Below are 15,168 nucleotides of genomic sequence, written 5' to 3'. Positions count from 1 at the left end.
GAAGCATAATACTTAATAGGACACTTGGTGTCATCATGGCAAAAGCAAGGATTTATTCAGTGCCTGTACGTTCAGCATCCTGGTATTTCTGCTGAGTCCTAAATCTAAATCATGCTGTTGTCCTCAGTGTTGAAATCAATCACCTCTTGAGTTTATTTTGGAAGAAAAAATAGCATATCTTTGTAAAATAAGGCAATAGCACTGAAATTAATTAATACTGATTTACAGTTAGGTTTATCAGGATAAAATATATATATATATTTTTAACGTCTCTTTACTCAAATGCTTTCTGTCTGCAGTAAACACCTACCCCAGGAGTCCAAGTTCCAACAAAAGCTTGCAGAAATGAGTGAGTATTATTTTTTCAGTAACTTGTCAGCAGTGACTACCTTGCATAAAATAGTTTGTGTCAACTCAGATAAAAACATTGTTCAACACTGATAGCATTTCTGTGCTTGCTCTTTTTATATTTGCTAAACCTAATCTTAAAAAATGGAGATGATTAAATGAAAAAAGGCTCTTTTCTATGGCACTATGCTATTTAATATCATCAAATGCTATTGCATGTGAATGAGAAAAGGAGCATGACTTGGTCTTCCTAAATATTAGAATTTTTGAAGTGGAATTAAATGTTTGCCAAGGCTTTCCTGTTTGTTATAATGACAGATCCTTTACTGAGAGCGTGCAGGTAGAAATCAGTAGTAATTGCAACTGCATTAGTTGACCAGAACACCTTTTTAGGCCATTGCAGTATAGTCGAGGAAAATTGTACGTAATTTTGTGTTTTGCTTTTATACTTGAATGCCCAAGACTGCTTTTCTTCTGCTGCAGATCAACCTTTCTTTCAATTTTTTAAATGTTTTTCAAATAAAATTCAAAATCTAGCTTATGAAATACAAAGCAGCTCCATTTCCACACCTGAGTTTGTATTTTCCACTCCTGAGAAGGAGCGCTCTTGGTTTGGCCAGACACTGACTCTCTGGTAGAATCCCCGAGCTCAGTAGCTGAGCGGATTTGCCTGTTAAAAATTCTTCTCTAGGTGGTATTGCTCCTCAGGACAGGGGTGACTGCAGAACCAGGCACCTCTCGTTTATTTTAGGGTAGGGGAAATGCTTCAGTATTTACCTGTGGCAGAGGTTAAGAGGGGGTGCTCTGTTCCATGGCCAGCTGTGTCCATATGTCACTGGGGGAAAAGGGAATTTGCTACATGGGCTGGGATGTGGGGGTTGTGTAACCCATTCCGTCTGTCTGGTGACAAGGCAGAGCCCTACATGGAGCAGTCCATTTCCTCGTCCTAAGGATGAAGACTGACAAAAGTGAGGATACAACAGCCATGAAAACTTCCCTGAAAGGGTGGAATTCTGTAAGGCGGTGAAATAAACTGAGCAAGAATTGCTGAAATAACATTTTGCATTTCTTTTAAAGTGCGGGTTTTGTTACTTAGTGTGCTTCTATTCCTTGCATCATTACCAGTTTTTACAATAAATAATCCCATCCAAAATAATTCTGAAGGAAGGAGCCAATTTCATTCTTTCTTCTTTTGTAGCATCCACTCGAACAAGAATGCAGAAGCAGAAACTCAACGATGGAAACGATACCTCAGCCAGTGAAGAAAAGTGAGATTCTTCTCAGGACCAGGGTCTGCGCTGCAGGCCCTCTTAGATTGTTTCTGTTTTACAGCCTTCATTAATTGAGTTGCTTTTTTAGTCGCTTTTTATTCCAAATGGCTAGTTGAAAACATTTGGACTTTTTTATTTTTTAAATATTTTTCATGATACTTTTGCCTTATGATGTAGCATGTATCCGATGTAAGCCACTGAATTTAATTTATATATATTTTTTTGAGGATTTTAAAAACAGACTTGGAAAATGTCTTAGTTTCCTATTGCGACATTACTGATTTAAGCCAGTTCAGTCTCCTTGGATTGAATTTTTCTGTCTAAAGGCGAAATGTTAGCTAGAATGTTTTGAAGTGCACTAATTTTTGTTACTTAGATTTCTTTTTATTATTGGAACTCGAAGCATTATTTGCAAATTTTGAAAATTAGGGGCCAGACACTGCAAAGATTTGACTCTGTATATAATTAGTAGATCAAATTCCCATTAACTTAAGCTGCACAGCAGTCTTGCAGGGTCAGGATCTCACTGCAGAAGTAGAACCAGAAAGCAAAGTGAACTCATTATGTAGCTGTACTACTGAAACCAGTAACCCATACCTCAGATCCAGAATGTTTTGCATTTTTCCTGTCCCAGCCCTCGCTCCGCTCCTTCAGAGGGCACTGCCCATCTGTCCAGTTTGAATTTTACTGAATGTGAATTTCACATTAAATGAGTCCCAGAAACCAAGACTTATTCCCAGATGCAAAGTACTTGATTTGCTCTTTCATATCTTGGAAAATCTCAATTAAAACAAAAAGCACTACAGGCCTACGTCGCGCCTGGTACACCTAAGTTATCAGTGATGTGGGATTTTCTTGGAGTGATTTCAGATTTTCGTCTAACTGTAGCCAAACCCAGTAAGTTGAAAAACAGGCTCAAAAGCTATTTCCCACAGCTGAAAGCTGTGTCAGAAGTTGGGTTCCCGGTAAGAGTAGATAACCTGCTAGCTAAAAGTGCAGCGTGTCTCCCGTTGGCAGCATCTGCACCAACCCAGATTTCATGACCTCAAAAAGGCAGAATTTAATAGGCAACTTGTGAACAGTTACAAGTAGCCAAAAGAAAATTGTTTTTTACAATGTATTTGTAAATTACTGATTTGGATACTGGATTTTTTCTTGCAATGATAAAGGGATTGCAAAATAGCCAGTTAATGAAAGCCTCTTTCATTTCCTAGTAGAAATAAGAAGAAATATGAAATGGTACTTTTACAGAAGTAAATGAGATCCCACTTTTAAATTACCCATTTTTTAATGAAATGTAGCCTTTGCAGCTACTTAAACTAATACAGTTATAGTAGAAAAGCTGTTCCTTACACAGTAATAACTTAAAACATCTCTGGGTAGCTTATTTAGAGATTGCATAGCTGAACCTAGAGTCCTTACAGTAGTACATTTTAAAGATCAGTTCTGGTGTTGATCAGAAGCTAACCCTAGAGCTACTAAAAATGCTGCAAACAGCACCCTTGATTTGTCACTGAATTTTGAAATAAAATGGAGTTATTTTTTTAGTCTCAATACGGCTTCGACTTTCTTCCTGAAAGATGTACAGAAGCGTTAAGAGTACCCTACGTTTATTTTTCCACTTTTTGCAGTTTTGCAAGCAGAACGTGTGTTGTTTTGGGGCCGCTATCCCTCAGCTCTGTTACAGCAGTCGAAGCTCCTCGGTGCTCCTTTGGCGAATCCCCCGGGGTAACATTACAGAGCCCAGTACCAAACAGATCTCGTATTTCTTTACTGTGACAATGTATTTTTTTTGCTCAAACAGACTGAAGGCTTTACATCAAATGTATGATAATATTTTATACAACTAATCAGTTTCTCTCCTTTCAAGATAAATAAAATAGCTTTTCAAAGACGTATAGTTGGTAATTTTATTAGACGAGGAGAGGGCTTTGCATGGCACAGCCCTTGCAGGGGTGCCTGAGGCAGTCCTTGGAGCAGTTCCTGTCTGCACTGAGAAGCCTTCGCGCCGCTGCACCGCCCTGCTTTTCACCACCGATTCTCTTCTCAGAACTGCTGAAAATAGCCCAGGATGTCAAAACAGGAGCGTGAGCTGTCATCGCTTCCTCAGCCAGGTGTCCAGCTGCAGGCACTTCAGCCGTGCACGCTTCCTGTCTTTGCCTTACCAGAGTGGATGGGTGCCGGTGAGTCAGAGCTCTGGGGGGCTATTTACAGAACTGACACGCATGACATAATGCCGAGAGCACTTGCAAACTTGCCAGTCTCTAAAAACATCTTCTTGTGCAGATACACACGCAGAAAGGCATATTGCAACTAGCAGCTTCTTAGCAGATTTTGAAATCTGCTTCAGAAGCAATTCTTGGTGGTCTGAAGCAGTTTTATTAATCATTTAATCATTAGGGCATTAATTTGAAAGGTGGAAACTGCTGCAAATTCTCCAGCCCTCTTGCTCTGCAGGCTCAGTTTGCATTCTGCTTGCCTATGCTTTATCTGGTGGCAGTTATTTTCCTTAAAAACATGAATTGTTTTCTAATTTAATCTCCCTCTGAAATAGCATCTTTGTTTTATTTCTTCTTTTCCCATGTTACTAACTACGTAGCCACCTCAGCTTATAAATCTGAGCAAACGTTATGTCAGACTTTCTTTTCTGATGAAAAGAAAGAAAAAAATCCCACTCGCACTTTTTAAATACTATGACATTTTTATTAATGGTCTGTTAAAACCAGGCAAGTTTATTAAGAAACAAGTAATCAAATCACTTTTACGTTCAGGCTGTGAACTTTCTACATCATTAGGTGGTACCCAGCGAGTCCTGTCTCTACGGAGTAATTAAATGCTTTGTTTTACAAGGAAAGCACATGGAAATTACTCAGATAACATAAAAACAGCACTTTACAGAGTTACCAGGTATAACAAAACTACTAAATGGCATCGCAGTGCTAACTCTTTAATTTCAGTAATGTAACTTTTAAGCGATCCTATTCCTGTCCTATCTTCTCTTCCCAATTCCACTTGATTCAGAAAGTGATCCACCTGCGTTTCCCTTTCTGAGCAGTTGAAGATCTCTCTTAGTTTCAACCCCAGGCACGTTTTATGCAGGACCACATTTTCACATAACAAATACCTTTTTTTGTTTGTGGTGTCCCATAAAAAGACCTAGACCCACCCCTTTATTAAGTACTTAACCTCCAAGATCCACAATGTATGTCTTTTGCAGACAATCGTACAATGGTAAAATGCATCTTTAATTTCTTCTAAAGCATCCCATGATTGGCTTTCAAGCACATTTATGCACAAGCGTCCAAATTTAACCACTTAAGCCAGTTTGTTTCTTTAAACACTGACCTGTAAGTGCCAAGGAAAGTGCATGCAAATGAGGGTTAACAAATAAATAAATAAACGTCTCTATGAATAAAGTACTGTCACATCCAGGTCAAATGATACACACTGCCTGAATAAAGGCCAACACGGACATAGGAGATCTTTAGGATCACCTTCTCTCAGTCCGGAGATGCTTCCTCTCAAAATTACAGGCTTTGGCAGCTGTTCTGAAAGTACAGCTAAGCTTTAATGTGTACGGGAGGTGGGAAATGATGAGCAGGAGGAAAATGAATTGGGATAAAAAATCACAATGCATGAGAACAACCAAAGGCACGATTGGTCCGATTAAGCTAAAAAAATGCATTGCTGAGGAAACACCACTTTGACTGTAGTAGTTTCTGTCTGGGGCTCTCAGGATGTTGAACCACTGCGTTATGAGCCTGAGAGTGGTGGTATTAACTCTGGGGAGTGGGATCCCCAGGGATCCAGGCTCTTCATTGGGCAGAGAATGGCTTTGATCAGGTGTTGAATAATAAATAAATAAAATGGAGAGTTCATTTTGCCCGTTTGGGCTCATGAAGTAAAACAACGGGACTATTTGGAGAGACTTTTATCATACATTTTTTGAACTCATCATTTCGTAACTACCCAGGCGGGTCTCGGGCCCTGGGGTGAGGGGGGACAAAGGCTTCACCCCGTCCATTCCTGACTCAGCCAAAATGTTTGGAATTCCCCAGCCTCAGCTCATGTGGCATTGCCTTGCATCTGTGCTCTTGATATCATTAATGCTGGGCAAAGATGTTTTAACCAAAACCCACGAGGTTTGCAGTAAACTTGTGCCCCGATCTGACTGTTCTTTTATCTGTGTGCCTGCATCAAGTGCCCTTCAACACACAATTATCGAAACAGATCTTACCCCCCCCCCAGAGGGAAGCTGTGGTTTTGATGAAACTGCATTATGTACTGCAAAGTTTTGCCCAGTTCTGTTTGAATATGAAATAGTGACAGAGCTGCTGAAGGATGCAGTTACGCTGCTGGACAAAGCAGTATGATCAAGGGACAGGGAAAAAAAGAGTGGTAGCAGTAGATAATCCAGTATCTTTCTAGTGACGGTTTGAAAACGGAAGTGGTTTTTGTTTGTTAACCAGAGCATTTTTCCAAATTAATTTGCTTACAGCCCTCTTCCTATGTAAATTTTGCTGACTGCACACCTCACACGTCCAATCACATCCCCAGAGCCTGATGTGAAAAGGGGAACTACTCGCTCCTCTGCCTCTTCTCTCCAGACTTGCTGCTCCTCTTCCTCCTCCTCCAGGAATACAATTGCTTGAGAAATAATAACCTGACATAATGAAGGACAGCAGAAATGATGAAATGAAGCTGAGCTCAGTTAAGGGAATTAAATGTGGTTCTTGGAAACCACACATGAGGATAAGAGTAAGTCAGCAAAGGCTTCTGTGTGAGAGCAAGGTCTGAGTGAAGGTTGCACAACATCTATCAGTGCACTGAGCCTAGACAGCCAGCTTCTGGCCTGCTGCATTTGTAAGATGCCACAAAAGACCCTTAAAGCCACTTCACGCGGTCTTTTAAGAGAAATAATTTCTCAAGAGTTAATTTACAGTTGCCTGTTAAACAATTGTAACTGCTTCATGAGCTCAGCATCTTCTGTAAAGGGGCAGCCCCCCTCTGCGTAACACAAAGCAAGATTTTATCTTTGCTCACTGCAGGCAGCGAGGAATCAGGTACCTGCTCCATGTGAGCCATCCCGTCACCCTCACAGGTCAGTGATACGAGAGGTACGTCCAGAGGGCAACTCCTCTCACCTAAAACACCATGTAATGCAGCAGCGTGGTCACCCCGAGGGACCAGTGGAGAACCTACGACAATGTATTTGAACAAAGTGTCCCAGACAGAAAATAGCCTGAGTCTCACTTCCGTGATTTCATCGTAAGACCGATTTTTTTTTTCACTTTAAAATTAATCTTGTTTCTTTCTCCACTTTTCATAAAATGATCTGTCTGGAGACAGGCACTAAGACAAGAATAAACAAACAAACCTCAAGTGGAACTTCCCTTTCCTGGAGATTTCATTCGGGTTTCTTTTTCTTAGTAACGAGCAAGCAGATGTTTTTCAGAGTGCTCAGAAACACTCCGAAATCAATAATTTGTGTCCAGACTGATACTACTGAATGTTCACTACCCCACTGGGCTGCCAGGGAACGTGCTTGGTGTAAAGGAGAGGAAGGGTTTTGTCATTGTCTAGAACAATGGGCATAACTACCAGGAACTATGTCCTGTGACATCCAGCTGAAGCTCTTCATGGTTTAAGTATTTACACTCTAAATGAATGTGTAACAAGACAAAGCCTCCTACCACTCTAAAGCCTCTCCTCTCAACAAAATGCATGTTACTTTGTCACGTATTTGGAAAAACAAGTTTGTATCTTCACTGGATGATAAACCAGGCACAAAGAAGCCCACTATGGCATAATAACTTAGTTTGGTGATAGAAGTACACTAGAGAAGTTTTAGCAGCAAACATGTCACTGCCCCTTAAAATCCAGATACAAAAAACAAAAGGCAAATAATCAAAATAGGCGAGATAATGACAGCTTAGTTTGCTTACGTGGGCAAAGGAAGTTACTGTATTAGATTTTGCTGTCGAATTCTGGCTGTTGCCAGTGAACTCTCCCCATACGTATCTGCTGGAAGGCAGCTTTCCACAAGCTGTACGTTAGCAGACTTTGAGACATTTCCAAAGCTGGTGGACACCAAGTCTTTGTTTCCACACCTCTGCATGTTCTGACCATGGGTAAGTTCTCCAAGGAGAAGTGTTTCCAGGAGGGAAGAGGATGTGCTCTTCAGCTCGGTGGTGCTCGGGTCTCAGTTTCGGAATGCTCCCACTCTGCTTGCTTTGCTAATGAAGTTCTTCAGGAGATCATGGTCCATTTCTGCAAAGCCTTGCGTTTGTGTAACAACAGTCAAATGATTTATGCAAAATCTGAAGCAAAATTCTTCCAAGTCCTAGGAACAGATAGAGTTCATTTGTAATTTGAACAACCGACAGCAACATTATCATCATTATTTTCCTGTTTCAAATCCATCATTTAATTAGCAGACAATGTACCAGGTTTCTCACATTACCGATCCCTTTTGTTGATCAGCTTCATTAGGTCATAAACGATAGGATGAAATTTGTCAATATAAACTATTCAATAACCCCCTCTGAAAAAAATAAACACAAAAACCAAGAGCAGCCACCTAAATTGACTCTTGGACTCCGTCATATTTACTGAGCTCATTAGAAAAGGTTATTAGTAACTGACACCATCAGCTTTCCCTGCATACACCTACTAGAGCATCAATGACTCCTTCCTGCACTGAATTCAGTGGTGGTCCTGTGAAAACCAACAGATACTCTAGTCTTTCTGAAAATAAAAGCAAAAAAGTGATATAACAGAGAAAGCGTTTAGGAATTGAGATCCCTAGCTAGCTGTTGCTCACTGAACACAAACAATGTTAGGATCTGTGTGTCTTTTGTGGTCAGCTTTGGAGTTTTATGTCCCTCTCCAGGTACTGGGATTCCCAGACAGCAGAAATGTTCTGTCTTACCACGGTCCTGCTGTAGAAAGACGTTCAGATATTCAGGACATGATGGGTACGAGCCATTAAGCCATACGACTGTGGTTTTACTCAGCAAATTTTGTCCACTCAGACTGCTCACAACAGCGGCAATCCTTCTCTCCACCTACTGGGGCAGTTGGTTACCTGAGGAAACGTCAGCTGGTAACAACTTGCTGCTGAAGGAAAATGAATCACCTGCAGCAAGCACAGCTGGGAACAGCCGCAAGGCAAACCTAAATGGTAGTATAATCCATGAGCTATAAACTCGTGGAAGTTAAGAGCAAAAAGAGGGCTTTTAATCCACGCCAATTTTATTCTATGTAATCTACACAAACTTTGCAGCTTGTACAAAGAAATGTAGCAGAGCACTGGTGCATTTCCCTTGGAAACCTTTTCCTTAGACTGAAACTTCAAGTCTGGGCCTTTTCCAAGACGTAACTAAAGCTTTGACAGAGGACACAGCAAGAAAAAGAGTGAGAAAAGAAGAAAAAGTGTAGAACGAAGACCAAAGTCACCAACAGCTCCGAATTCAGTACACCTCTGGAGTGCTGCTGCCATTATCTGGGTAATCAGCTGTTGCTTTACAGTCAGTGTGCAAACTTCCACATTAAAATAAAGTGAACAGCAGCTGCATTTCTGGTACTGGTTGAAGAAGGTGACCACAATATCGGAGAATTCTAGTGAATTATTTCTCAATTTCAAGAAACGCTATCTTTCTAACTAATTCTGTTATATCGAAGATGATCAACCTAAAATTTTCCACATTGTGCATCAGAAATAAACCTAAAATATTTTGTAGCAGATGACCTTTGTACTTCCTGAGGATAGAATAAAATATTATCAAGAATTTTTAATCCTACCAGACGCGTACAATAGCCAAACAAGTCTTCAGTTAATGTTCTTGCTGACGGCAGATAAGCACAGCACTGTAATCTGTCACTTGCAGTGTTCACATTGATGACCAAAAAAAAAACCACACCCAAAATCAAAAACCCCAAGCCCACAAAAAGGACTAATTCTCCCTTTCCAAACATCCAAGCTATCAGGCCCTTTTCCATAATCCTTCTTTGGACAGTTTGTGACTGAAGTGCCAACACACTGCAGACAGTTCTCAAACCCATGTTGACTATATAAGTCCCCTGACTTACTTCACAACACCCTAGAGAGAGGTTATCCCCTATAAAAAAGTCTTTACAGCACTTTTCTAAAGCAGTTCTTCTCTATCCCTTTCTGAGATGTGGATGTAGGGAGGAGGACAGCCACCTACTCCTGTACCTGCTGCGCGAGGGGCGGGTAAACCAATTCACTGGCTGATGACTGTGTTAAAATATCACACACGTTTTAAAACAATTCAGTATGCAGAATAAAACACTGAATCACAGGAGGAAGAGGAGGATAGCATATAGATAGTCATCTAGCCAATATCTTTTATTGTTTTTCTGACAAAACTCTAGTACTTTATCCAGGCTAGTTTCACTACTTCCCAGTAAACCTAAATACATTTGCAATTACTCTACCTGACACAGGTCAAGTAAAGCTGCTTCGATTTTTGAGATGTTCTAAACTGGTGAGAAGATTCTAGGAAGAGAAACTCCAGAATAAACTTGTACTGAAAATTTCTGCTCTTAGGAGAATCAAATCACTCAGTCCTCCTCTCCTGTCCAGCTTCTCCCGTTACTCAGGGCTTCTACCTCCACAACACGTCGAAACCACAATTCCTCTCTTTTTGCCTCAGTTGTTCATGCCTTCCAGTACTGATTATTAGTCTTGATGCTTTGGTTAAGTCTGACTTCATCTCTCTACCAGCAGCTGTTAATCTCATCATCCACTAACCTGATGTTATCCCCTCTTCGTTTACAAAACTCACTGTAAACTTCCAGCCTCCTCTTTGCAAGCCCGACATGGATTTATCTCATTTACTAATGCCATACAGCACAGGTTACTGCAACATTTCTAACTCAGTTTTTGTTTCAGTTCCTTCTCTCTACTTGCTTCCTATGCCTGGAACCATCTCTCAATGCATCTTATTTTTAGCATCTGCATCTCACAACCAGGTAAAAGCAAAAGGAAAATGTATAATTAAAAAAATGTTACCAACTATGTATTTTGGCTCTTCTGAAAGGTCAAATTCTCTGTTTGGCTATCTTAGTTTATTGTTGTACAGCAGAAGAAACCTTGAACAGAAAGATCAGGACTTCTCCATAGCCAACTAAACTGCTCAGGTATTAACAATTGCTTTAAGTCTAAAATAGATACGTGGATTTCTTGACTAACAAAACCCACCACATCATCATTCCCACGGTCAGCATAGCATTAAGAAGCTGAGAAAAGCAAAACATCTTTCAAAATATTTGTCTGTTTGGAAATAAAGTGCTGGCAGTACTGCTGATGACAGGTTGAGTGCCAGTGAAACATTCCAGAGCCAAGGGCAGACCAGAGGACAGGATACGGAGAGAGGAGTTAACAGTGGGTAATTTGTGGCATGACAGCACAATTCTCTGTAAGTAAAGCAGTGAAAAATGGGTTTTTGATACAAGCACAAGCATAAATAGGGAAGGACTTCACAGGTAAATTGTCCCACTGTTTGTACAGGGTGGTGCCAGGATGACTGTACCAGCTACAAACAGACAAAACGAGCAGGTGGAGAACGCAAAGGTGGAGAAGTGAAAAATGTGCTCGCCATGCAGTGCTGCACGACCAGGCAGCAAGCAGGTTAAGGATCCTGACTCACAGGTGCAAGTCAACAGGTCAGGAAGGTATCACTGGTAGCTGCAGTTTTTATAGGTTAAATAAAGCAAAACATGTCTGGGAAGTCAGAACGGGCAATTGCAAGTAATCGTGACTCATACAATATAAACCTAACTACATTTAATGTAACAGTTTCATTTCTGAGAAAGGAACTGTTTGCCTGAAGAGAAGTTCCCCCTACCTGAGCTTCATACTTGACAGCGGCAGACAGAAGAGCAATCGCGTTCTCTTCGCAAATGCCTTGTTTGATTGTTTGCTGGCAGAGCTTTTTCAATCGGTTTTCTCTATAGAGTGTTGCCAAATCTAGCAGTCCTGTGAAAAGTCATACATCTTTAGCTATCATGGTGCAAAAAATATACATTTCTATTCAAATTAATCAATTACTTCATAGTTTTAAGCTCAATTGATCAGACTTACTCTATTTTCCCCCCTGGTGATCATGTGCCTTTTTAAAGGTCTTTGAATGACATATCTAAAAGGGACACTTGTAAGAACAAGACAGTTTTTCAGATCAGAAGCAATGAATTCTTTCTGAATGTTAGCTTTGGATCTTATTCCTTCCCCCCACTCATTCTCCTTGGGCATGTCTCCAGCTGCTCCTTCCTGTCACTTGTCTAACTGAAGATGGAAATGCTAGAAAAACAAAAATTAACAAGCCCTGCTTTCCTCATCCTGTTAGGAGGCACAAATTAACTTCTCAGAAACAGTAACCCTGAGTTCCATTTATGGCCAATACCTATTGCATCTTCAGGAGGGAGCCTAATACTGTCTGTATACAGGTATTCCAGGAAGGCTCGGTAAACGGGATAAGAAAATTCACTCATTTCTATAATTTCATCATCATTATTCAGCATGGATCGAAAATGTTCACACCTACAAAACAAGAACAACAATTGTTACTGTAAAGAGTTAAGCATGAAAGATGAATGGCAGTAAAATGTTGGTAAACAAACAAACAAACAAAAAGCAGTCAAAACAGACCAAGTACACAACCATAAACTTTAGCTACATTTCTTGGTTTGAATATGTTAATTTATTTACAGCTTTCTACATAATTCAGGATTTTTTTTTATTTGTTGTTGTTATTTTATAGCAGGCTCCCTTTCTACTTATAATATCTTTAGGGATGTTCCATGTGTTTCTGAGGTCCTTTTCTTTAAAAAGTTGTATATGAACTATTAATTTGATTACCTGGCTTGTAACAGGTAAAGTTTAAATTACATTAGACAATTCTCACATTTCAACCTGCCTTCTCCAACATGATCTAGTGAGGAGGGAAAAGAAGTTGTCAGTACTTTAGATATGACTCTTTCATCCCATATGCCACTTTATTTCCAAATGTTACACATCAGAATATGCTTTTCTTTTAAAGCAAAAGGGAGTTTGTACAAAGTCAAGATTTTCAAGCAGTAATTACTCAGCACAGTGGACGTAACTACATTGTTTAGTTTGTGGTAAAGTATACAGTTTGTGCCTTACCTAATTTTGAGAAGAACTTTATGGACATGGATGTATTTTCCATCCACTAGAAACTTCAGGTCTGCAGTTTCAGGGTTGTCAAATTCCTTCTTCAGTGACTGGGCTACCGTTAGATGGTCGTCAGGCTCTATGATAAAAAGGGTAATTGATAGTGACTGGTAATACTGATATCACTCATGATAACATCCTGTGGATCTGTCAGCAATTAACATTCTTAATACAACTTTTCTGTGAGGCTAGTAAAAACTAACCAAACATAAAAACATGCTCAGTATAAACATCTAGGAAAGCAAATAAGGGGCAGCTTTCAGTCCTTACTGGTTTCCTGTTCCAAACAAATATGCTTCAGACACAAAAAGGACATCCCACTCCTCAACCTCATCTGTACAAGGCCAGAAAAAAATAATTTAATAGTCTTAGAAGTTTAACACTGTGTCTGATAGCAAATGCTATCAGTTGTTACTGGCTAAATTATTCCAAATAAAGGGTGCTGCTTATTATAAAATGCCCCAAAAGTCAATAAAGCTCAGAGTAAGATTATCTGAAATAGTCACATGAGGAGACATTATCTAAAAGCAGAAGAGAACCAGATATGAAACTGTCCAGTACAATACCCTTAAAGGTAAATACCAGCAGTTACCAGCCTATTCAGTGTTCTCCCTTGAGTTATGGTATTAGGAAACATTCTTTGTATCCCTATCTCTATATTCCTGTGTGCCTCATGTGTACGTACATCCCACTGTGCATATGACACTTGCATTATAAAGTTAACAGGCAGCCTTGAAAACTGTCTCCACAGGAAGGACAACGAATACAAAAGTGCTTTGGATTACAGATGAAAGGACTTCTTTTGTGTGACGTGGTTTCAGACCTCTGCTACCAAGTACAGGGATTTTAACAACCAAGGCAAAGCTGAAGTTCTGCGGTAACAGTTTGAAGGATTCTGCAGTGTGCAGACGTGAAGCCAATTTTCAAATCCAAATGCACCAGAGATCCTTTTATTTAGAGCTTAAAACTGATAAACATCTTTACATGAATCAGCCACCTCATTACCTGGGATTTTAGTGCAGTAACACGATTTACATCTAATTAGTATTAGACCAATACTAAGAATATTTATAATATCCACAGGAATTGGGCATATTTATTACAGTTCTGATCAAGCCACCCAAGCCCAACTGCTTCAACCTAGAGCAAATAGTCTTTGGACTATGCACCAAAACATGAATTTGGGGGAAGACATCTCCTCAGGGCAGGATTCTCCACTGAATCCCCTAGTCTGTCAAAGATGAAACGTGACTGCTAGTATCAACGTTTCCTCCAACGTTGGAATTGAATTTGTAGCTGAAGAATGAACTTGAAGAATTTTCATGAAGAAATTCTTCACTCAGAGGGTGGTGAGGCCCTGGCACAGGCTGCCCAGAGAAGCTGTGGATGCCCCATCCCTGGAGGTGCTCAAGGCCAGGCTGGATGGGGCTTTGGGCAACCTGGGCTGGTGGGAGGTGTCCCTGCCTACGGAAAGGGGCTTGGAACTAGGTGGTCTTTAAGGTCCTTTCCAAGATGAATGTCCATTCTATGATTCTGTGATCTTCAAGTTAATCAAATATCTGAGATCTAGTAACTTGCCTCTTCAGAAGCTCAGGTAATGATCACTTGTGATGTGTCTGGGTTTCTAAGTGCCTGGGACCAATTCTGAATGTGGGAATTTGACTCCCCCCTTCTTAGTGGTCTACTTAAAAGACACCAAAGAAAGTTTCATGGCTCCTAATGACTGCATGGCTCCCTCATTTCTTCAAATTCAAACTCAGCTTCTCCACCCATGGCCATTGCACAGTAACACTGAATAGTTGCACAAGAAATTCAGCATGTACCAGCTATTCAGACGGCCATCCCAACAACAAATGCACACAAAATACACAAAAACATTGCATTTCCCATAGAAATAAATCACATTGATAAAACAGACAATCATTTAGCACTACCATCAAGCTTTACCCATTTTTATAATTCCATCAATTTGTAATTCCCAGTATATTTTTTTGCAATAAACTAAGCTTAGGCTTCAAATACGTGCAAGCCTGTTTTATGGAGGAAAGATTTTATTTAGAAAACGTTGAAACAAAAATATTGAAGCTCACCTACTGACAGGAGACGCCACATAACGGCAGGGGTAGCAAAGCAAGCAAACACATCGTCAGTGCAGGCAAAGTGCGTGAGGTGGGGAAGGACCACAGACTGGCCGCGGCACTGGCCCCACATGTACACCTGGCCACTCTGGGTCTTGGCAGCCGAAGTGTGAGCAGAGTGGCAGGCTGCGATCTCTATAATTCTGAATTCACAGGCAGAAAAAGAACAAAAGCAAAGTCACCGTCACAAGAA

General features: G+C 40.3%; 2 protein-coding genes across 7 annotated transcripts in view; one reads left to right on the top strand and one right to left on the bottom strand.

Annotated features, from left to right (window-relative positions):
* RB1 (RB transcriptional corepressor 1) overlaps positions 1–3,513 on the top strand; it is a 78,862-nt gene extending 75,349 nt beyond the window's left edge. For all 3 annotated transcript variants that reach the window (XM_068674686.1, XM_068674695.1, XM_068674715.1), the window contains 2 exons: positions 300–349; positions 1,547–3,513. In XM_068674686.1, coding sequence (XP_068530787.1) covers positions 300–349; positions 1,547–1,620 — 124 coding nt within the window. In that variant the 3' untranslated portion in view covers positions 1,621–3,513. The remainder of the gene's footprint in view (positions 1–299; positions 350–1,546) is intronic.
* A 787-nt stretch (positions 3,514–4,300) lies between these two features.
* LOC137852726 (RCC1 and BTB domain-containing protein 2) overlaps positions 4,301–15,168 on the bottom strand; it is a 32,346-nt gene continuing 21,478 nt past the window's right edge. For all 4 annotated transcript variants that reach the window (XM_068674766.1, XM_068674757.1, XM_068674773.1 and 1 more), the window contains 5 exons: positions 14,928–15,118; positions 12,790–12,916; positions 12,047–12,183; positions 11,492–11,622; positions 4,301–7,962 (listed from right to left, as the gene is read on the bottom strand). In XM_068674766.1, the coding sequence (XP_068530867.1) occupies positions 7,822–7,962; positions 11,492–11,622; positions 12,047–12,183; positions 12,790–12,916; positions 14,928–15,118 (727 nt within the window). In that variant the 3' untranslated portion in view covers positions 4,301–7,821. The remainder of the gene's footprint in view (positions 7,963–11,491; positions 11,623–12,046; positions 12,184–12,789; positions 12,917–14,927; positions 15,119–15,168) is intronic.

The sequence above is a fragment of the Anas acuta genome, chromosome 1 (genome assembly GCF_963932015.1).
Source record: "Anas acuta chromosome 1, bAnaAcu1.1, whole genome shotgun sequence".
Lineage (NCBI taxonomy): Eukaryota > Metazoa > Chordata > Aves > Anseriformes > Anatidae > Anas > Anas acuta.
The sequence above is the reverse complement of the archived record's forward strand: the minus strand, read 5'-3'. Positions and strand labels throughout refer to the sequence as shown.